The sequence below is a fragment of the Mauremys mutica genome, chromosome 6, assembly GCF_020497125.1.
Source record: "Mauremys mutica isolate MM-2020 ecotype Southern chromosome 6, ASM2049712v1, whole genome shotgun sequence".
Lineage (NCBI taxonomy): Eukaryota > Metazoa > Chordata > Testudines > Geoemydidae > Mauremys > Mauremys mutica.
The window spans coordinates 22,907,200-22,929,418 of NC_059077.1; the positions used below are offsets into that span (position 1 = coordinate 22,907,200).

The window sequence follows — 22,219 nt, forward strand, 5'->3', positions numbered from 1 at the left end:
ATCAAAGTAAGTTTGACATAACGCGGTTTCACCTATAATGTGGTAAGATTTTTTGGCTCTCGAGGACAGTGTTATATTGGGGTAGAGGTGTATATATTTAGTGTGGGAAGAAGGTTGATCTTGTGATGAAGGCACTGAACCTCTAGGTGGTACAACAGACCAGCTTCCCCTGGGCTGGCCACTTCCTGTGTCTTCCTGTTCTCTCTTCAGTTTGAGGGGGGTGGTTGTGGCATTCAGCTTCTCTCTCAACAGAGGGCTGCTGCTCCTACAGTCTCAATAGTCCAAGCAGTCTTCCCAGCTCACTTTCCAGCGTCTACCTGCTCCCCTTTGTCAGAGGGAAGGAGGGGGAGGAAAAGGCGGTCAGGGTCTGGCCTCCCAGTTGGGTCTTATCCACAGTCCAGACTCTTCCCAGAAAATCATGCACGCATGCCTGCCTGCCTCTCCTTCACTCTCCCCATTTCCCTGTCGGTGTCTCCCTTTTTAGCAGCCCTCCATTTGGAACATGCTTTGCAGCTGCTGAGGGGCTGGGCCTTCTTGGTCCAGCACTGCTCTATTACACCTTACGTCTTAGCTATCGGGTGTAGCTGAGCCTGGTGAGACTCAGAACCTTAAAAGGGGCTGGGCCAGGCTCAGAAGAGGAAGTGACAGCAGTTTGTTGACCAGAAGCCACCACAGAGCATTCCACAGGCACAAGAATGAATATTTGTATTTGGCATAGTTGGTTTCTGTGTAATGTGGGTTGAACAAGAACCCTTTAACTAAATTAGAAATCTGTGAGAGGTTTGGGGGCAGGGGAGTGGAAGAGAGAGTTAACTTGGGTCTCCAGTGACATTTCTTTCTAGCTGTTCAGAACCTGGTTCTGCATTTCTGGAGTAACTTTTGAGAAAATCCATTGCTTTAGCTCTAGAAAAGAACTACAGCTATTTAACCCTCCCCCCCCCCCCCCAAGGTATTATCTGTCAGGCCATAGATAGGCTAGAGTCAAGATGTGAAACAGTAGCAGCACTGGTTTCAGTTAAATATAAAAACAATTCTGGAATATCAACTCATGAGAACACCTGGGATCTGACTCTCAAGATTTTTCCCCCTAGCACAAACCTCTGAACTGTGAAGCTAGAAAATTTAGGATTGTTATTTAGTCCATGCTTCCCATCCACAACAATTCAGGAAATCATTTGATGACTGTAAGAGCTCAGAAATCAAGAAGGTCAAATTTGTATAACAAACCTATTAATGTGTAAACCATCACAATTCACTTATGCAAACAAAACCATGTCACACACACCTGCCCTCCAATGCTTCCACTGTCTCTCCCTTCATTGAACTGTCCAGTTCAAAATTGTCACACTAATTTTTTAGACCCTCTGTGGATTTACTGCAGACTATGTCACAAATCTTTCTCTTCCCTGCTCTCTCTGGTCATCTGGCCCATTTCATAATTGGTAAGAAAAATCTTCTCTCCTCACTTACTCCTGTCATCTGGAAGTGTCTTCCTGGGGAAAAAATCCTTCCCTCATCAATTCTTCATCTCTGTAAATTTCATCTGAAGACTTTCTCCACTGCTTATACATCCTAAGGGAGGAGTGGGGAAAATAAGTCCGAGGGGGAGTTATTCCACTCTGTAAGCCATTTTGGGATACAGAGTGTACAAAAGATGCTATATATGAACATTGTAATGTAAAGTATAACAAAGTTCTTAGGACTTTCCACATTTCTCCGTTGCTATATAGTGTAAACAGAGAAAGCATGATGGCATTCTGGTAAAAAACAAGCAATATATTGTCATCCTGGAGGAACACTGCCAGCAATCAGGCAGAAAGTTGTTTCATATACACAGGTAATTAGAGAACCCTGCTACCTTTATCGAGGCTCTTAATATGATTCACTCAATAGGTGCCCTCTGTAAATTACTAGAAAATTGATCTCCCAGCAGCAGATGGTTTATGTCTATATCCACTTTTTTATGAAGCAATAAAAAAACCTCCCAAAATGTAATGAATAAAAATGAATAGTAATAGCAATGTCATTGTTACATGAAAGAGTGGTAGCATACATCATTTTAAATGGATGCAGAAATAAGCTTCAAAGTAAAAGAAACACAGGGGAGCTGAAAATCTACTCCTTACACGTTCTCTATTTCCATCTATACTGCATCTGTATGATCTTTATGACAGGACATAAATCCAGGAACATCTGTGCTCAGTGTGGTGAGGATTTGCTCTGACATTACATTATTATCTGAAACTCGGAAAAACAGTAACTTACAAAAATGAACTGAAAGTTAAAAAGACCTGATACGAAAGTAAGTTCTTCTAGAGGCAAAGTTCATGAGTAAGAAACACTGGTGTTAGCTGGGTAGAGATCAGGAGTTTCCTTATGGCTCTGGCACTGTAGTCGAATGATGCCTTACTCCATTTAATAAAGACTGTCCTAACTAGACAACAAGTATCTATTTTTGTCGTTTATTTGCTCTATTTTTGTTGTTTATTTCCTTGATAAGGAAATTGCCTCCAGAATCAGTAAAGCCGGCCAGGCCCTTGGCCAACTCTGAACAAAAGTCCTTACCTAACACATTAATTGTCTCTCCACCAAATCGAAGATCTACAGTGCAGTGGTCCTAACATCTCTTCTGTATAGTTCTGAGACATGGACTCTTTATGGACAGCACATTAAACAGCTTGAGCAATTTCACATGTGCTCCCGCCACTCAATAATAAGCATTTGCTGGCAGGACGGAGTGACAGTAGTGGCTTTTAGTGGTTCCTCCCTGTCAGCCTCGGAGGGAGGTCACTATTCCTCGCTACGCCACCTAGCTTGCTAATCCCCTGTCAACTGGCCATGTGTCAATAAAGAGTCTAGCAGCAGCAGTCAATAGCCCAGCACCCTGACTGGGGCAGACAGCAAACACAGGCAGGCTCAAGACCTCTGGGAAGGGCAGAGCAGTAGTGGTCTATACAACCCAGCTTCCTGGCTGAGGCAGACAGCAAACAAGCACAGGCTGTCTGGCCTTGGGTAAGTAAGCCACCACCCCCGGGGTGGGGTTCACAGTAGGGAATAGGGGTACCTGGGGCCACCCTACTCCACTGGGTCCCAGCCCAGGGTCCTACCAATAGCAGGTGGTCCTGCCACTGGGTCAGCAGGGATCCTACCAAAACATACTGACTGTGGTTTCAGCAACACAGCCGAATGAATGTCTGGTTTCCCTGGGTACTTCTTACCCCTACCTGTTCACAGGGCTTGGTTGCTTGCAGGTCCTCAATATCCTCGGGATACTCCGGAGCCAACAGTCCCAGTTGCTCCTTGGGATACTCGCCTGGCAACTCCCCAGGATATTCAGATGATGCAGTCCCAGCAGCTCCCTTCCCTTGGAGTTCTCCTTCAGGGGCAGGGGTTGGCACAGATCAGTCCCTGGCCCAGGAGACAGCAGCAAGGCAGAGGCATCTGCCTCCTTCCCTTGCTCTAGCCCAACTGAGCTGAAGGCCCCGCCTCTTATACTTCCTGTTCCACCCCTCTGCTTCCAGCGTGTGGGGCGGGACCAGCCTGGCTCCACCCACCAGGGGGAGGGGAGTGATTCCTCCCTGTCAGCCTCGGAAGGAGGCCACTACCACTCACTACTGTGACCAGTATGAAGGTCCTTGAGAGAACAAACACAACAGCATCAATGAAATGGTACTGAGAGCAGAATTTGACTGGACGTCATCAGAATGGAAGACCACTGCCACCCAAAACAGATCCTGTCTGGGGAGCTGAGGCAGGGCAAAAGAAAGAAGGGCCATCCTTATAAGTGCTTCAAAGATAACTGGAAGAGCAGTCTCCACTGGGCTGGCATCAATCTTAAAAAACTCGAGCAAACGGCACAGAACAGGACTGACTGATGGTCTTTGACAAGATTAGCATGCAGCAGGTTCAAGCGGGATCGATGAAATCATGACCAGGCTGCATGTGAAAGGCTCCACAAAGCCACATCATCAAACATCATGGAGAAAGACTTCCCATGCCCTCCGTGTGGCCGACTCTGTGCATCAGGGTTCTGACTTTAGAGTCATATGCGAAGCCATAGATGAGAATTGCGTCAGTGATGAACTACTACTACTCTAAGTTCTCATTTGTCTTGCCAAGCTACCCAGAACATTGGCAGGCAAAGAGCACCACTGGTATTGCTGTTCAGTATTCAACTCATCTGAAACCTAAAATGTTATTCTAGCCAGACAGTGGCTTAGTCACCTACACCCTTGACCCTTTCCTCCCAAAGATACAAGTCATGGCTCTGGCCTTCGGAAGTATAAATTGAGTCATAGGTAGTTTGCTCGGCAGTACTTTTGGATGAGGAGTAAAATTTTCCAGAGTGCCTACGGCCCAGAGGCACAAGGGGACTTAGGCGTTGCAATGCTGAGCATCACAACATCTAACTTTGAGGCACCTAGAAGATCACAGGAACAACACTGAGATCACAAAGTCCAAGTTAGGCTCCTAGACTCCCTTTGCAATGCATGAGGAGAGATAGGCGCCTAAGAATCCAATTCACAAAAGGCAGCATACTAGGTGGGGAGCTGCCTAAGCTAGCAATGGAAGATGCTGACAATGGAAGATGCCTCTCTCAGAGTTCAGTGCCTGAGTCAGGCTGCAGGGAGATGCCTATCTCTGCTAGCAATCCACAACCAGGAACCCCTCTCCCAGCATCAGGCAGCTTAGTTGTTTCAGGCAAGAATGAGTTAGGTGCTTGCCTAGCTCCATTCAAAGTTGCCGGGGGAGGAGCCTCCCTCCTAACCCTTAAACCAGGGCCAGTTCTAGGGGTGGGCAAGCAGGGCAGTCACCCTGGGTGCCATCTTCCAGAGGCCTCTGTGATACTCAAGTTCTGTTTGTTTTTGGCTTGGGCCCTGGGGAGGAGGGGGCTGAAAACATTTTTATCCTGGCCAGGTAAATAGCTAAGGCTCCTCTTCTTGCCCTTAGCCCAGTGGTAGGCTACTCAGCTGTGACGTGGGAGGCCCCTAGTTCAAGTGCTCCCTCTGTCTGATGAGGAGAAAGGATATGAACAGAGATCTCCCACCTCTTGGTGAATGGCCTAACCAACGGGCTACAGAATGACTCACTCCTTTTCTAGCCCAATTAATAGTTAATTATTCAATTAACATGGAACAACTTCAATAAAAGAGATTGACAGAGACCCCCCTAGTCCAGTGGTTGGAGCACTCACCTGAGAGGTGGGAGAATCCTCTTCAGATTCCTTCTCCCTCTCAAATAGATGCGGGACTTAAACCAGGCTTCTCCCATGACCTGGGTGAGTACCCTAACCACTGGGCTAAAGGGTTACGTGGGAAGTTAGCTCCTTCTTCCCCTCCAACCCTGACCTGGCAGTTTTGTATGGAGCTATATGGCCTCTGAACACACTTACTGGATCTGGCCCAAAACGCAAGCTAGGAGCTCCTGTGCCCATATTCCTCTGGTCTGTAGATTGCCCTGGGGCTTAGGTAGGAGATAGGTGCCAGTATTTGTAACTATCAGTTTTGAATTTGCCACCTTTTAATGTCATTGACTGTCCCCTTGATCTTTCCATTTTATCACACAAAGCTCCCAACCTTTCTATGTATCATTCAATTATTTTATACACTTTTATCATGTTGTCTCTTATTTGACTTCTTTCTAAGGTAAACAACCTTTCAATCTCTGTTCATATGAGAGCTTTTCCATGACTCAAATCATTCTTACCACCCTTCTCTGAACTCCCACTAATTCTACAATTTAAACAAAGTAAGTGTCAACGCGCTAATGTGTACAATGTGGTGCTAAGCAACCCTGTAATTCATAAATGTTATCTAAACTCAGCCCAGTATAATACAGGTTCATGACTAATTCAGTAAGCAAAAAAATATAAAAAAACTAAACAAAAACCCCACAACATCACACAACAGAAAATGTATTCCCGAAACAGGAGGCTTCATAACCAAAGAACATATTCAGTCAAAAATTTAGAAACCATGACAACAAATTCTGATAAACCTTAAAGTTCCAAAACCTAAAACTTCTTCATGCTGCTTTAGTTCTCAAAACTAAAGACCTCACGCTGTCAACCTTACCTCACATTGCTCAGTGGAACTACTGGTGGAGTAGGTTACTATTCAGTGTAAGAATGGAAGAATCAGACACAGAGTTCATGGGCAAAAGTCTGTGTTTCCTGACATGGCATTAACTTGAGAACCTTACTCACACCCCAGTATGCAAGAGAATAATGCATTAGAATACAATTTTTCAAAAACACCTAAATCCCATTGAGTTTTAATGAGACTTGGGCTTATACATGACTTAGAACCTTTTGAAAATTTAGCATACGTTTATATACTGAATCTTTTAAAAATGCACACAAAAGTATGTCTTAGCATGTTGCTGTAGACAGAATATTTGGAAGGAAATCGGTATTCAAGCCCTAAAAGAATGAACATTTCACTCAAGTTCTACATCTCATGGATATTAATATAAAATTGCTGTGGAGGCAAAAGACCATTCATCAAAAGAAACTAATTGCTTTTGACTACCTTTTCATCCGAGACACTCTTCTCTATAGCCTAATTTTCGCTTTATATTTCTAAAATGCTCCAAAAGGACTTTGACTTTGACAGTCCTACAGACATCAATCTCTGCCTTTTCATTGAGTAATAGTCTGTATCTTATTGAAACATATAATGTTGGAAAACGTATCTTTAAGAAGAGTACAGCTGTTGTTTTTCAGTACTCTATCATGTGCTACTCCAAGGGCCCCAATTTCATCTGCAGGAGACCAATTTTCATGTGTGTCCAGGATATTTTAGAAGCCCACAGGGGTTTCTAAAGCTTTGGAATAGCAAGGAATTTCTTTACATATCGACAGACTGGGGAAGGGGGAGGGAATTCTTCACAGATGTTTATCTTGGCACAATGCATTCTGCAGACATGAGAGAATTCAGGCTTGAGAGTAAACTCTGGTCTCTTGTTCTGCGGGCCATTGCAGACTAAGACACATTGCACAAAGTTCTGGCTACCATTGTTGTCTTTCAGTAAACCAAACCGTCCTGAGGAATCTTATTCCACTGCCCATTTGATTTCCCAGTCTCAAATCATTTAAACCCTTGCAGATTAAATTCTGCACTAGGATGCAGACACCCAGCTGCCACCAAAGTGAATGGGAAAAATATAACAATTTATTTGTCCATTTTCAAAAGCTTTCATGTGTTATCCAGAAAGATCAAGAAGCTCACAGGTGCCAGATGGTTGCACACCGTTGCTTCTGTAGATCAAGCTCATTGCAAAGACCATGGACTCTTTGCAGCCCTCCATTCCCCCCACAAGCGCACAGTGTGCCAGCCTCCCATTCCCCTCTATTTCAGGGACTCCCAACAACCCACACCCCTTCCTTCATGACAGGAGCTCTCTGTGCACCCCACTTTCCCTCTCCCGTCATACCAGAAACTCTGAATACCCCACTTTCTCCCATTCTCCTCATATGTCAGCAGCTCTCTGTGCACCCCACCCCATTTCCTTTCTCCTCTACCATGTTAGGGCCTCTATGTGTCCCCTCATTCCTCCCTACTCCGCCCTTTCCCTGCACCATTCTCATTTTCTGACTGAGAGGGAGAAGCCTCTCAAGGTGTTCACTCTATTGAAACAATGGGCAGAGTAGAGATGGGGAGTCAGCCAGTTCTTTGACCTATAGACAAGTCCAGAGATGGTGGAAGCTGCTGGCTCTGCTAACCAGATCCAAGGAGCTCCACGTGCCCCCCCACGTCCAGCTTGTGGTTTTCCATTTTTCACCAAAATGAATAGGATTCTTCCCACTGCTGCCTAGAATACTCCCTGAAATTTTGGAATTGGTAGGATGTAGCATTCAAAAGTTATCGCATTACAGGCAGACAGAGAAATGCCTTCCAGTTGAGCATAAGCCCTTGCTTTGCTCACCTAATAAACAGCCAAAAGCCGAACTAAAGTTCAGTTGAATCTTTGCAGTATGGACATTGAACTAGAAACCCCATTATAAGCTCTCATAAAGTTTCCAGTGCATCTGAACTTCAGTGGTGCTAAAAATATTGTCCAACAAGAATAAGCACTTCACCTCCCAGACCTCGTCCAAACTAGAGTGTGTAGAGAAATGGGGATTTTAAAAAGTTGCGAACTTTTGTACCTTTCTCACCCCACAAAAAAAAAAAAGCTTTAGATTTGGTTTAAAGTTTGTGTGACAATTCAGTCCGGTTCTCATTCAAGTGATACATCAATGCAGGTTATTTTATTCAGACTAGTTCATCTAGTGTTTTTAACCAAACGCATGCACACCTCTAGCTCACTTCCAAAGAGATCAAAATCAGCATGGAACCACGACGCAAGACTACATCACTTACCATTCCATTGCAAGTGCTGATGGCTGCTGGTCCTTTCCCAGAATTTGGCTGCAAGACTGTACCAATGAGGTGACATGAGGTTCCTGTGTAAGGTACAATCTTTGCACCAGTGTGGTTCCCGTATCTCCTTTCCAATACATAGTTACCAGAAAGGAATCCTCGATGGACAGTCAAGTTAAAAAACAGCTCCTTCTCCTTGTGGTTAATTTTATAATACACAAGGTTTTCCTTTCTACTGAAGTCTCTTTTCCTCCTGGCATCTGAGGTGTGATGGTGTAAACTGTAAGAGAGAAAATGACCGCTTGCATCTACTTTTGCAGGACCAACCACATGGTATTCTTGCAGCGTCCGGATAAAGTGCTCTGGGAAAAAAAGCAATGGGGAAATTTTAGCTTTTCATAGAATCATAGAATCAAAGGACTAGGAGGGTCCTTGAGAGGTCATCTTGTCCAGTCCCCTGCACTCATGGCAGGAATAAGTATTATCTAGGCCATTCCTGACAGGTGTTTGTCTAACCTGCTCTTAAAAATCTCCAGTGATCAAGATTCTAGATTGTCCCCTAGACAATTTATTCCAGGGCTTAACCACCCTGACAGTTAGAAAGCTTTTCCTAATGTCCAGCCTAAACCTCCTTTGTTGCAACTTAAGCCCATTGCTTGTTGTCATATCCTCAGAGGTTAAGCATAACAATTCTTCTCCCTCCTCCTTGTAACAACCTTTTATGTATTTGAAAACTGTTATCATGTCTCCTCTCAGTCTTCTCTTTTCCAGACTAAACAAACCCAGTTTTTTCAATCTTCCTTCATAGGTCATGTTTTCTAGACCTTTCAATCATTTTTGTTGCTCTTCTCTGGACTTTCTCCAATTTGTCCACATCTTTCCTGAAATGTGGCACTCAAAACTGCATACAATACTCCAGTTGAGGCCTAATCAGCGTGGAGTAGAGCAGAATTACTTCTCATGTCTTGCTTACAACACTCCTGCTAATACAGCCCTGAATGATGATTGGAGCCTCTGGCTGTTACCACAATTTGAGTACTAAATAATAGGTAGAAGCTGTTGCATAGTATTGGATATTAGTGAGAGGCAAGAATGCTGTGAATTTCTTCCCCCTTCTTGAGTCTGATAACAGTGACAGTGCGCTCATTCTTGTTCCCACTGATGTACATGGAAGTTGTGCTCTGGAGGTTAGTGGGACCAAGAGTGGGCTCACCTCAGAGTAATTTAGGCCATATTTTGATCAGCTCAAGCTGTTATAATCTAACAGTGGTGTCCTGTGAATTCTAAATCTCTGGTTGTGTAAATTAAATCCACCAATACAAATATGAAAACTTATAAAACTTCAGGAAAGAGCACTTGGTTCTCTCTCTCTCTCTCTCTCTGTAGGGTAGAGAATTGATGTTGTGTTTGAAATGTGAAAGGATGTGAATGGGATAAATGTTTTTAAGCTTTTAATGTTGGTGTTAAGGAGGGAGAGTGTAAAAAGCCCAAATGAAAAGCTGTTGAAGTAGTCAGGCCTGATTTTCCACTGCACAGCACCCCCTTATGCCTGTGGAATGGTGTGGGAAATCAGCCCCTCCCCCACAAGTTTCCCTTTCATGTATGTGAGTTCTGAAATGATAAAAGCTTTGGAGTATAAAAGTAAAGCTTTTGATACTGTCTCGGATGACCTTCTCATAAACAAACTAGGGAAATGCAACCTAGATGGATCTACTATAAGGTGGGTGCAAAACTGATTGTAAAACTGCTCCCAGAGAGTAGTTTTCAGTGGTTCAGTCATGCTGGAAGGGTCCTTAAGCCAATTTTGTGTTGCTGTATCACAACATAACATTATAGAATTGCTACTAAGAAGAAATAGTCTATTTCCGGGATTCTGAACTGCCTACATTTTGTAATGAGAAATGAGGTGGGTATTTACAGGCCTGTTAAGAGTAAATTTATAATGAATATAGATTTCAGCAATGAAATTTTGAACTGCAATATAGCCTAATTGTTTCCAGAAGGCAACAACATGACAGTCTGAGTTGTCTGCACGGTGCTTCATTGACCTCAACTTTAAAATCAAGTTATCTGCCACAGGAGCATTGCAAGTACAGAGCTGCAAGTTCAGACTCCAAAAGGTTTGAGCTATTGTAACCAGGGAGACATTTCTGCACTGGGGGGGGGGAGTAACTAGCACAACACTGTAAGGTTTGCAGTCAGTGAGAAGCAGCAACGCTGATCTGGGGAAAGTAAAACAGTCACAAAGCTCCATGGAAGTTAGATTCTATAACTGAAACATTGTGTAAATACAGATGGGGAGACTACTCCAGACAAAAGAATAAACTGAATATATTTACTTAGATCTTGGTGACCCTGGTTTATTTACATCAGAGGTGGGGGGGAGAAAGGACACCAAGTTTGCATCTATTAAGCATAACTTTAATTAAAATGAGAGAAGCCACTGACCTTGCCTCTTGTCTGGAAAGAAAAATCTGCCCGGTGGAGGATTTCTACCATAGCAGAGCGCTTGCATGAGAAGGAACTGGACCCAAAAGGAAAAATTGGCAATCCAGTTTCTCTGCACACATGGCATGTTTTAGCTGGGGGAAATCAACTGAGTATATTCAGCAAAGTCCTAGCTGGAAAGAAAACTGTAAAGGTGCATGGCCAAGGGAAACTAATGCAGAGAGAGAGAGAGAGGCGCTTCCTCACAGAGAAAGAGCAGAGAAGCTTTTCCTGAAAAGGGGAGTGATTAGGAGTTCTGGTGTCTGATTTCTGCAAGGGCAGGAAGGAGGGTTCAGCTAGGAAGTTGCTTCCAGGGAATCCTTCATTAGTGGGCTGTAGCCCACAAAAACTTATGCCCAAATACATTTGTTAGTCTCTAAGGTGCCACAAGGACTCCTCGTTGTTTTTACAAACAGCAATGTTAGCGTCAGTTCCCATGCAGCCCAGCTCGAACTTCAAACCCTCCAGCAGTTAATTTGTCCCCTGACGGAGAAAATCTGGGACAAGGGCTGAGTGGGTCTGTCCCTGGAGGGAGGTCCAAAGCCGTCTATGCAGTGAGGCCAGGCTGCACTAGCTCTGTCCTGGGAGCACTGAGCCTGTCCCTACATGCTTCCTCGGATGCCTTCAGTTCCCACTTTATACCCACTGTCCCCTGAATACACCAACTCCAACTCCCCATGCACTACCTGCCTGCCCCTGAGCACCGACTGGGCTCCACTCTCCCTTGGGTGTGCCTGGTTCCAGCCCCCAAGCTGTAATAGCCCCACCTACGGCACCCCCTGCCACAGTCTCTCTGCCTGAGATTCACTCAGTGCTACCCCTCTCCCATGCACCTATTCTGCCAGGTGAGCAACCAGTTCCCATCCTGTTGTTGTGAGGGGAGGGTGTTCCAACTGAATTCTGATGCCAGTGCTTGCATCCTGACTCCTTACACTCCAAGAACACAGCAAGCATTCCGGACTAGAACTGTAACACATTGTGAGAGATACATCAAATCAAGGTGTTTGCAGAAGCAGAAAGCAATTTCATTCTCTTGTAGATGCAGCCCACGTCTTCCCCTCCTCCTTCCCTGCACGGCCTTCCTCTATTTTTGTGTTTCCTCCAGTGCTTATGTCCAAGTCAGATTATAAACTCCACAGGGCAGGGCCCATGTCTGTAAAGCACATAGTACCCATTAGGGTGCTGTGTCAATACCCATCTGAACAGGGGAGTCTTCCCTTCCCCTATGGAAGCTTTTGGGCAGTGCTGTGTGAAATAGCTGCTCATTTCACCCCAGAAGTGGCAGCATTTCATTGCTAGGTGAAATGATCCCACTAGAGTTTGCACATCAGTGTGGCCGGCTGACAAACAGAAATACCTCCACATCCCTTGAGTTCTCTTTACATCGTCAATCTTCCATTTCCAGGGCTTTGCCTTTTCCTGGTCCTTTGGAAGTGTAGGGTGGGAGTGGGCAGGGAAGGCCCAAAGTCCCTTTTAATAAACAAAACTTCCCCTCCCAGAGGTTACTTTCCCCCTGTCCTGCCTTGCAACAAGATTCAAAGTAAAATAAGGTGCTCCTTCTATGGGTTCTTTTCCACATCAAAACCACAGGACTCAGACATACTATATTTCCCTGTCTATAGATCCCTCCACAGTCTGGCTTCTTCTACAGGGAAGGGAGCTGCTTATATAATTGTCCCAGCATGCCTTGCTGCAGTGGCCTATAACTCTCAGATGCCCTCGAAAACAGTAATTCCTAGCAGCCCTTGTAGGATTCCCTTCACTCTGCTCTCTAGTGATGTCATGCAATAACCATACAACTCTTATTAAGACATTTTGTGTTTATGAACCCAGATTAGATTAAACTGATTTTATAGACTGTTTTTTTTCATGTTTTATCCTCCTGGTGGCACTAGAGGGCAAAGCTAAGGTTGTCTGGGTGTCTTAGCATCTTTGGGTTTCTTTTTGGTTTAACCTTCACTCTGAATTCCCTGGGTTTGTAATGCTTGTTTTAGGGACAATTGTAACACTCTTGTCATTTGTTTTACCCTTCATTGATATCTACTCTTAAACTTCACTACAATTTCATATCATTTTTATCTGGATTATAGTTTTGCCACGTTGCCCCGTCTACCTATACACACACTTACCCAAGGCACAGCTTTAAGGCTATACTATGCCATTCATTTCCAGGCAGAACTCCTCATTAATTTTAATGGGCGCTTCTGCCGAACACTGATGGTGCAATATGGTGCTTAATGATTTTCTGGCAACTTATGCTTATTATCGCTTATTAGGGAGACAAGGTGGGTGAGGGAACATCTTTCATTGGAGCAGCTTCTGTTGGGGAGAGAGACACACTCTGAAACTCACACAGAGCTCTGCTTCAGGTCTCATTATCACTTATTTCAGTCGGTGTGAAACAGGCAAAGCCAACTGAGAGGAAAATAGTCACCTCAGTTTAGCTGTCTAATAAAGCTCCAGAGAATCAGGCCTTAGGAATGTGTTAAAATGCAAGCTTTCAAGCCAGTAGGAAATGCAGCTCCTTGCAGTCATGAGAAACAAGACATGTTTACAAAGGAAAACTGATACTTGATTAATGAGTCTTAATGTGTATTTTGCTAGTTAATGGAAATACACAATGAGGCTACATAGGAGAACTGCAATATTATATAGTATATGATTATCAGCAGCACTCTTGAGAAGGTTTGTTCACTATAATGTCATTTCTTTATTTTAATACATAGCTCCTGACAGGGGAGCTGGAACAATTTGTGGCGGGGGGGGGGAGTGCTGGGAGCCATTGAACCAAACTGTAAACCCTTTATGTGATGGAAACCACTTCAAGTCAGGGAGTGCGGTGGCACCCTTGGTTTCAGTGCCTGTGGTTTCTGATCTGTTATATATAAATAATGTATTTAGACTGTAAGCTCCTTGGGGCAGAGACCATCTTCTACTCTGTGTTTGGTTGGCCCTTAGGCATTACTGTAATAAACATTATTAATAAAATAAAATACTAATAATGAAATATTGTGTGGTATAATGATGACTACAGGGGCCTGGGAGTCAAAAACCATTGAAGATTCTGTTTGCAGTTCTGCCACTAATTTGCTTTGCAACATTGAAAATTTCATTTAACCAGCGTATCCCGTTATTTACTCATCTCCAAAAGGACTTCAGTAATATCTACCTGCTTCACAGGGGCCTGATGCAGTTTGCAGCACTCAGTGTTCTGACAGCACGTACAGACTGTTGGAGGAAACATTCCAAACATGTCCCCATTATTATTCTAGAATTATTTGATTGGAGAAAAGAGAAGACTGCACTGAAGTAAATGATCTAAAGTGCAAGAGGACAGCAAGGTAAGCAGAAGCAAGGACTAGAAAAGGAAGCATGGTCCAGAAGTTAGCACGATAAAGGATAAAGGATAGAGGATAGAACTCTCTGCTCCACCACAGATTTCCTATGTGACTTGGGCACAGGGCCATCCCTAGGGGGTGCAGGGCCAGGGGAAGAAGTGAAGAATCCGTCATTTCCAGGACTGACCACGCCGGGCAATCGCACTGGCCCACAGGGCCCTCCAAAGCATGGCTCTGCTTGGGAAAGTCTCTCAGTTCCTCAACTGTCACATGGGGAAAACAGCACTTCCCTACCTCACAGGGTGTTGTGAGCATAAATATGTTAGAGACTGTGAGGTGCCCCAACACCTTAGAAATGGGGGTCATGTAAGTACTTCCGACAGACTAGCTTCTTAGTAAGGGATTGGAGAGGTGCTGCAAATTAGCTAGTTAACATTGTCCAAATTGTGCACTTCTCATGCTGTATTTGTAGACCTGTTAAGTATAATAGACACATATACATCCCCCACTTGAGCACTGAAACTGCAAACCAGCCTTTTTCAGGGTTCTCTCATTCTAATAAAAAAGCTCTGACTAGGAAGAGAGAAGAGGGGGAGTCATGAATTGTCGAAGGAAGCAGTAGGGAAAGGCATGGATCTTTGAAGATGGGAGAGACTAAAAAGCGTGTTTTGTTTGAGAATCAGCCAGCAATGAGGCAGTGAAAAGTGAGTCATTAGCTTGAAAACAAGGCTGAGTAAGAAGCAACAGGAGCTTGCCTGAGAGCGCTAGCCTCGAAGGAGAAAATTCATTAATTGCCAGAAGAATGTAAAAGGAAAAGCATATCCAAATTCATGAGCAAGTCCGATGGGCAAGAAATACTTGCTCACATGCTGAGAGATGAAACACGACAGAGGCTAACACTCAACCAATATCATTCACCTGAGATCACAAGGAGCATCCATCAAAGAAAGGATATGGCTGAAGTTGGAAGCAAATCATGAAATGCCCCATTGCTGAAAGAGGGCTTTTGATGGATTGCAAGAAGTTTGGCCCCTTGTCCCAGAGAAAATAAAGGACTGCTAGCCCTTCCCCCCCCGCCCCGGGCAGTGTGAACATTTCCAAAACTTCAGTCCCTTTCTCCATGTGAAGTCATATGTATCTCTCGGTCTTGCCCTTGGTAGTGTAATTTCATTATTCCCCATGTATTATTACCCTGTGTTGATTTTTGACTGATTATGTTCTTATATTGTATTTCTGTTGTATTACTTGTGATTAATTATATACCTCTGTATAATGTTGTACCTCTCTGTAGATGAGTGGAGTATCTGTGTGGCTTCTTTTGGTTTGGCATTATGTTTAAATACTTTGCTTTACTGTTTTTGACAAAAAGCATTCAGACTGTGATGACCTGTGAAAGCTGTGGAATTCTGATTGCAAGCAATAGTTGCAGAGATAGACAAAACCTGCACAAGCTATTTATCAGTACAGGAAGAGAAAGGATGATGGTAACCTAAACAGAGATGTTGCCATTAGAGAAGACAAGTCATCTATAGTTAAGACAGCACTCTAGATACTGGATGGATATGATGCACGTTAAACAAAGGCTTAGGAAAAAATACAAGGTAAGAATTTTGAACCTGAGGGTAGCATGTGAACAAACGTGCTGGAAGCAAAGATCACATTCCAGTTCATGCAGCCTGCAACCCTTGTGCCAATGGTATTGGCAGCAGCAAGGGCCGGGTCCTTCTTCTAGGGGATTCTCTACAATTTGCTTAACTTTGGCTTGAGCCCTCACCCAGTAATCTGGGAACCTATATCCACTCTGGCTCATCTGTCCCCACTTGCAAGCACAGTCGACAGAGGTCTCAACAAAAGAACTTTATTGGGGAAAGGAAAGGTACAGGACAGGGTGAACTTGGACAAACTTTGCAATGTAATACTTTCTGCCGCCTGCTACCACAGGGTGTATGGGTCCTTTTCCTGAACAATTGGACCCTGAGTGGCTAAAGCAGGTTTTCTGCCACCGAGACTCCCACTCAGTTTGTGACTCCGGGGTCCCTGCTTCTTGGGGTTTGGACTAGATGACCTCCTGAGGTCCCTTCCAACCCTGATGTTCTATTATTCTTAGGCAACTCTGAGGCTCTACCACCTGTCCTAACAGAATGATTTAAGCAGCTAGGACAGGGAGGCCTCACCAGAGTCTTTAAGCCAGTGTACACTGATGTTCAAACTCCTCTGCTGAGCACAGTCCACACAACTGCCCTCAGTCTGCTGCTATCCTGCTGAAGCCTTTGCACTGCCCTCTGCTGGCCAGGTGACTAGAACTGCTACTAGGCTTTCTTGTCCACTTTCCACTACCTGATGACTAGAATCACTGCTGAGCTCTGTTTAAATAAGGCAACTAGTTCTCAGCTCAGCTGTTGTTAGGTACAAGGTGATCAGTGGCACAAGGAACTCACCAGACTCCTATCACCCAGAAAGGTGTTCCCAGCAAGAAACCAGGAACATTCAATCTCTTTTCCTTTAAACCCTCATTCTGTCCAGAGTCTCTTACTCAATCTCAGTAAACATCATCAGGGTGACCCCGAACCCAGTTATTGTCCAGGCTTTGCCCAGGTGGTTTCTAACACAGTTATCTCTAAAATATCAGCCCCAAGTACAAAACTTAGCTGAATTCTACCCCAATGTCTGGAATCTATCCACAGTTAACATGTAAATGAGATATTGCCTTGCTGATTTGACTCCCCTGGCTCTCCACCAGATGACAGCAAAGGACGTATTTGATATGTAAATGAGGTATCCTCGAGAGCACAGCTGACATTTAAATGAGGTACTGCCTCACTCAGTCAATTCCCCTTGCTCTCCAATAGATTCCAGCAGAGAGCTCACTCAGCTAGCTCTCTTCTCTCCTAGGCTTCAGGCCACAGGGCTTACAAGCCTATACCATATATCATCCTGGATGATGATCAAGGGGCAGTGAACCTACAGAATCAGGAGTAAGGACCTTCATGGAGACAAGAAGGAAGAGCAATCAGGAGTCAAGAAGAACCATCAGGTGCTGAGACTAGATATAGAAGAAACTGGCAGGTGGAAGTTATAAGAGATTCTGTGGTGGGGGAAATGGACTGAGAAATACAACCCAAACAAAGAGAAGAGTACAATGTGGTGCTCTCTGAGCCAAGACAAGAGCTATCATAGTGAATCTGGAAAGTGCAATGATTTGAGAAACCAAAGAAACACTTTTTAAGAGGTCATTTTTGTGTAGGGTGACCAGACAGCAAGTGTGAAAATGGGGGGTAATAGGAGCTTATACAAGAAAAAGATCCAAAAATCAGGACTGTCCCTATAAAATTGGGACATCTGGTCACCCTATTTCTGTGGCTGTAAAAAAAAATTCTAATTTTTACAATGTCAGTCACACATAACGAAATGCAAATTCCAGTGATTAGGAGTTAATGCCTGACCCCTTGTTCTGGAAGAGCTAAACCTAAGAGCCTGGGGTCTTTGTTAATGCAGGAAAACCCTTTCACACTAGAAAAAAAGTCCTTCAAATTTTATAATCCAACAGAAATTGTAAAGTACAGAAAATGTAGAGGGATCCATAAGATACACTGTATGATTACGACAAAGTAAGTGCAGTTTTGGGAAACTCAGAATTAAACAAACATAGACATACGGAAGGGAGGTCAGAAAAGAGCAACGAAAGTGATCCAGGGTGTGAGTGGAGTCCATTGGTCATGAGAAAAGATTAAAACAGTTAAATATGAATAGCATGGCTAGGTGATAATTAAAGTGTGGGAGGGTGGAATCTGGTAACGGTCTACAGATTTGGAGGGTGTAAAAACTGTGGAGGGAAAGGAATTGCTCTCCCAGAAGAAACAGGGTGAAAACAAGTAAGGGAAATGTAGGTTGAATGTCAGTTCAAACTTCTTTTAGTAAAATCTATAGGGCTGGGAGAGTCACCCAAGGAAAGTGGTAGAAGCCCCATCCTTGGAGACATTTAAAATTAGACTGGACAAAGAACCACTGTCACTTCTATTGTTCAATAGGGAGGAGCTACTACAAAGTGAACATCAGAATTAGTGGGAAGATTCCCATATACTTCAATGCTGGCCCTAATTGTAGTGAAGAGGTAGATAGCCCCTTTCCAGGGGCGGCTCTAGGAATTCTGCCGCCCCAAGCAGGGCGGCGCGCCATGCGGGGCGCTCTGGCGGTCGCCGGTCCCACGGCACCTCTTGCAGACGTGCCTGTGGAGGGTCCGCTGGTCCCACGGCTCTGGTGGACCTCCCGCAGGCGTGCCTGCGGATGCTCCACCGGAGCCACGGACCAGCGGACCCTCCGCAGTCATGCCTGTGGGAGGTCCACCGGAGCCGCGGACCAGCGGACCCTCCGCAGTCATGCCTGCGGGAGGTCCGCCGGAGCCGCCTGTCGCCCTCCCGGCAAAATGCTGCCCCAAGTGCGCACTTGGTGCGCTGGGCTCTGTAGCCGGCCCTGCCCCTTTCTATCACAAGGGCTATATAACAGATTATCTGGATAATCATAGAATATCAGGGTTGGAAGGGACCTCAGGCGGTCATTTAGTCTAACCCCATGTTCAAAGCAGGACCAGTCCCCAGACAGATTTTTTTACCCTAGTTCCCTAAATGGCCTCCTCAAGGATTGAACTTATAACCCTGGGTTTAAGCAGGCCAATGCTTAAATGACTGAGCTATCGCTCCCCAATCAAATGCAGTTATTCTTCTTTGAGATCCATTTAGAGAGAAACTTTGGGCATGATATTTTTTAATCTTGTTTTCCTTGTTCTTAGTTGGGGATACTACTGTTTATTCAGCACAATCAACATCTGGCAATTGCAGATGATGGACACTGGTAGAGCTCTTCCCTTTCTGTCTTCTGTTTCAGCACTGTTCATGAAGGACATTGGAAAGGACATTGGTAACTAATCTGTGATGATTCTAAATACTCTCAGGGCTGAGTAAACGATTTACAAATTTGCACAATTAATAATTTATGTGCAAAAAAAGTTAGCCTCGTGTTCTGCTCATGAAATATCTGTGAGCACATTCAAATAACAAATGAATGGGAAAAAAGAAAATATTCAGTGAGGTTTTGTAACTCAGTAATCAGCTAATCCTCCATCACTTTTCAAGCATTGTTGGTTAGTTGTACATGGTTACAACTAAGTTAAAACACATTGTGTTATTTGTGTTCTCTGCTTGGATGAATATGAAACCCCAGCTGACAATATTATTCATACTTGCAAATTTAACTCGTGTTTCCAATTCATATTACAACAGGTAACTGTGACATTAGCCACCCAGGAAGATTTATGCCATTAAAACTTGTTTACATGAATGTTCCTATAAAGCAGAGACAAAAGGGGCGTGAGTGTAACCAAAGTAAATTAATTTAAAAATTAAATATTCAAATAAAACTTTCTGCCAAGCTTTACTGCCAGTGTCCTTTAAAGTTCACCAAGAATCCATTTCCTGGGATATGCTGATTGCCGTCTCATCTTGGAGAGAGGTTTTGTATTGAACATCTTATGTACATCTCCTTTCTATACCCCAAAAAAGGGGTTTTTGGGGGTGAAATGCATTCTTGTGCCGAGACTTATTGCACCAAGTCCCACTTAAACTTCTGGCCCTCAATAGGGGGAGGGGGGAAAGTGGAGTTTTAACATACAGATGAGTGGTAAAACTTCAGCTGTTAACAATTATTGCCTTAGTACAGTCAAGGCAGAGAGATCAAAGCTTCTCAAAGAAGCCAGAGTAGAGAGTCATAGAAATAAAAAAGGTCCCGTTCCTTTAAATAAATAAATGCTAGGGAAATCGCTGTTAAAGGAGTTACTCATAGAGCAGAATTCTATGGAGAAAATAAAGCCTTGAATTATTCAGATCCCATCTGAGCAACCTATGGTAATTACTCTTTTTAATTAAGTCCATTCAAGACCTTTAATGTTATTACTTTTTTCTTCAATAATGGGAGGAAAGCAATCCTTCACAGCTATAAAAATGTCACAATAAGCAGTCTCAGGGTGGCCTGGCCTGTTAATTTTTTGTATTTAAATATAATGACAAGTAATTATGAGCAATTATAATAATAAATACCCTGTCTTTGGAGGAGGTCCAAAAGGAAGTGGAAAATAGTAGGAATCCTTCAGGATAAATAGGATGAAAATGACTATATTAAACAAACATATTTAAAGCATATTTGAAAGCCAATTTTAAAGCGTACAATGGACAAAAATAATCTCTGGTGTAATTCCACTGATGTGAATGAGCCAAATTCTTCAGCTTGTGGAAATCAGTGTAAGCACCATTGGCTTCAGTGGAACTATGCTGATTGACATCCACTGAGGATCTGACTGAATGGGGGTAGTCCAGAGATTAATTACTTTAGCTTTATAAAATATGGACCAAAAAGCACGTTAGGTGCCTTGGACTTAGGTTTGGGAGCTAAATAATAAAACCAGCTGCTTATCTTCCGTCACTAGCTGAACGGCCCCCTATAGACTACTGCGCCCTCAAACAAGCCTCATTTCCACCAACTCTCTCCCTTTCCAAAAGCCTTAGTACATGGATATGCTTTGCAACATTCCCTGTGTGTCAGGGGGCTTGGACTGTTTCAGACCCTGACCCGGATTCTGCAATTTTTTATGCACAGGAACATTTATGGGACTACTTACATGTATCAAATTAAGCTTGTTTGTAGGATTAGGGGCTAACAGGTTTATGCAGTGGCACCTTTGATTACTGAAAAGAGTTTACATATGTCTGATCTTCACTCAGCCTGACAAGTACAAAATAGACTAGACCAGTTATGCACATGTTACTACAAACTACACTGATATTCTGATGAAAAAGAAACACTACCAAAAAGAAAAAAAAATGTTACATGTTCTGAAAGGTCCTGAATTGCATTCCTGCATGTGAAGAGTAAATGAAGAGTAGTGTCTTCTGGACAGGGTAGAATAATAATCAGGAAATAATTTATCTAATGAATTTTGCAATATTTTTTCAATTAAATGTGATGATTTTTTTAACAAATTTTCCCCCAGGTAGAGAAATGGGTTGATTAATGTATTCACAAATAATTCATTCACTACTTTCAAATAAATTATTCAGTTTTTTAATTATTCTTCCAACTCTAGCATGTTCCTTTCACTTGTTCTAAAAATGCTTCTCCAAGGTCAAAAAGAGATGAAAGCAGAAGACAGAAGTACCTGAGGCTAAAGGAAGTCTGTTGGGGTGAAACCTGTACAGAGGACAAACATAAAGTCTGTGTAACCGGTTAAGACAGCCATCCTTATATGCAGAAATGTCAGTGCTGCCAAGAGATGCTTTAGCTCATATTCAGTTAGCACGACTCCCACATGCCTTATTTGACTGGCTAGCATTATGAATACTTACATCTTTCTTCTTAATAATTCCCCACCCAGCCCCGGTGTTCTATGTCCCCTCCTTGTTTTGGAACTCCATTACAGTTTAGTCTCTATAGTGTACCAACCAAGTATGTTTGGCAGGAAAATATGCAAGTGGAATAAAACTCATTTCACACAAGAGACAATTTCTGTCTTTTTCCCATTTAAATTATGTGAAAATTGGGCTTACCGAAGATCTGTGTGCTCAGAATAGGGCTTTAAATCTTCAGGGAGCATGGTAAAAAATCCAATTTTGCGTACTGTGTCCTACTAGTTCCTGGCATTCATATTGGCTGTGGAAGATGTTAACTGGCCCAAATAAAGATGACACCTTGACTGCTACTTGCAAATGGGTGGGGGGAAGGTTAACTAAAGGGAAAATTGAACAACTCTTAAGAAAATGAAGAGACTTGTTTGTTGTACTCTTAATTTTGACTAAGCTCTGAAACAATGCCCTGGATATAGGACTAAAGGATCTGCATGCCGGAAAGGAGACCTTGACTTTTCACAAGATCAGACTTGCTGTGGCCATATTCAGACCTAGGCATTTCCACCTTCCGTATATAATGTTCTTCTTCAGTTTCCACTATAGGAGTTAGCATTCTTCATTTCCTGTCCTACAATACTAT

At 43.4% G+C, this 22,219-nt stretch overlaps 1 protein-coding gene across 1 annotated transcript in view; it reads right to left on the reverse strand.

Annotated features, from left to right (window-relative positions):
• The window catches only part of ADAMTS12 (ADAM metallopeptidase with thrombospondin type 1 motif 12), a 274,545-nt gene extending 262,817 nt beyond the window's left edge, over window positions 1-11,728 (reverse strand). The window contains exons 1-3 of the mRNA XM_045022339.1: window positions 11,684-11,728; window positions 10,812-10,984; window positions 8,364-8,725 (exon numbers count right to left, since the gene is read on the reverse strand). Coding sequence (XP_044878274.1) covers window positions 8,364-8,725; window positions 10,812-10,938 — 489 coding nt within the window. The 5' untranslated portion in view covers window positions 10,939-10,984; window positions 11,684-11,728. The remainder of the gene's footprint in view (window positions 1-8,363; window positions 8,726-10,811; window positions 10,985-11,683) is intronic.
• Window positions 11,729-22,219: the final 10,491 nt, after the last annotated feature.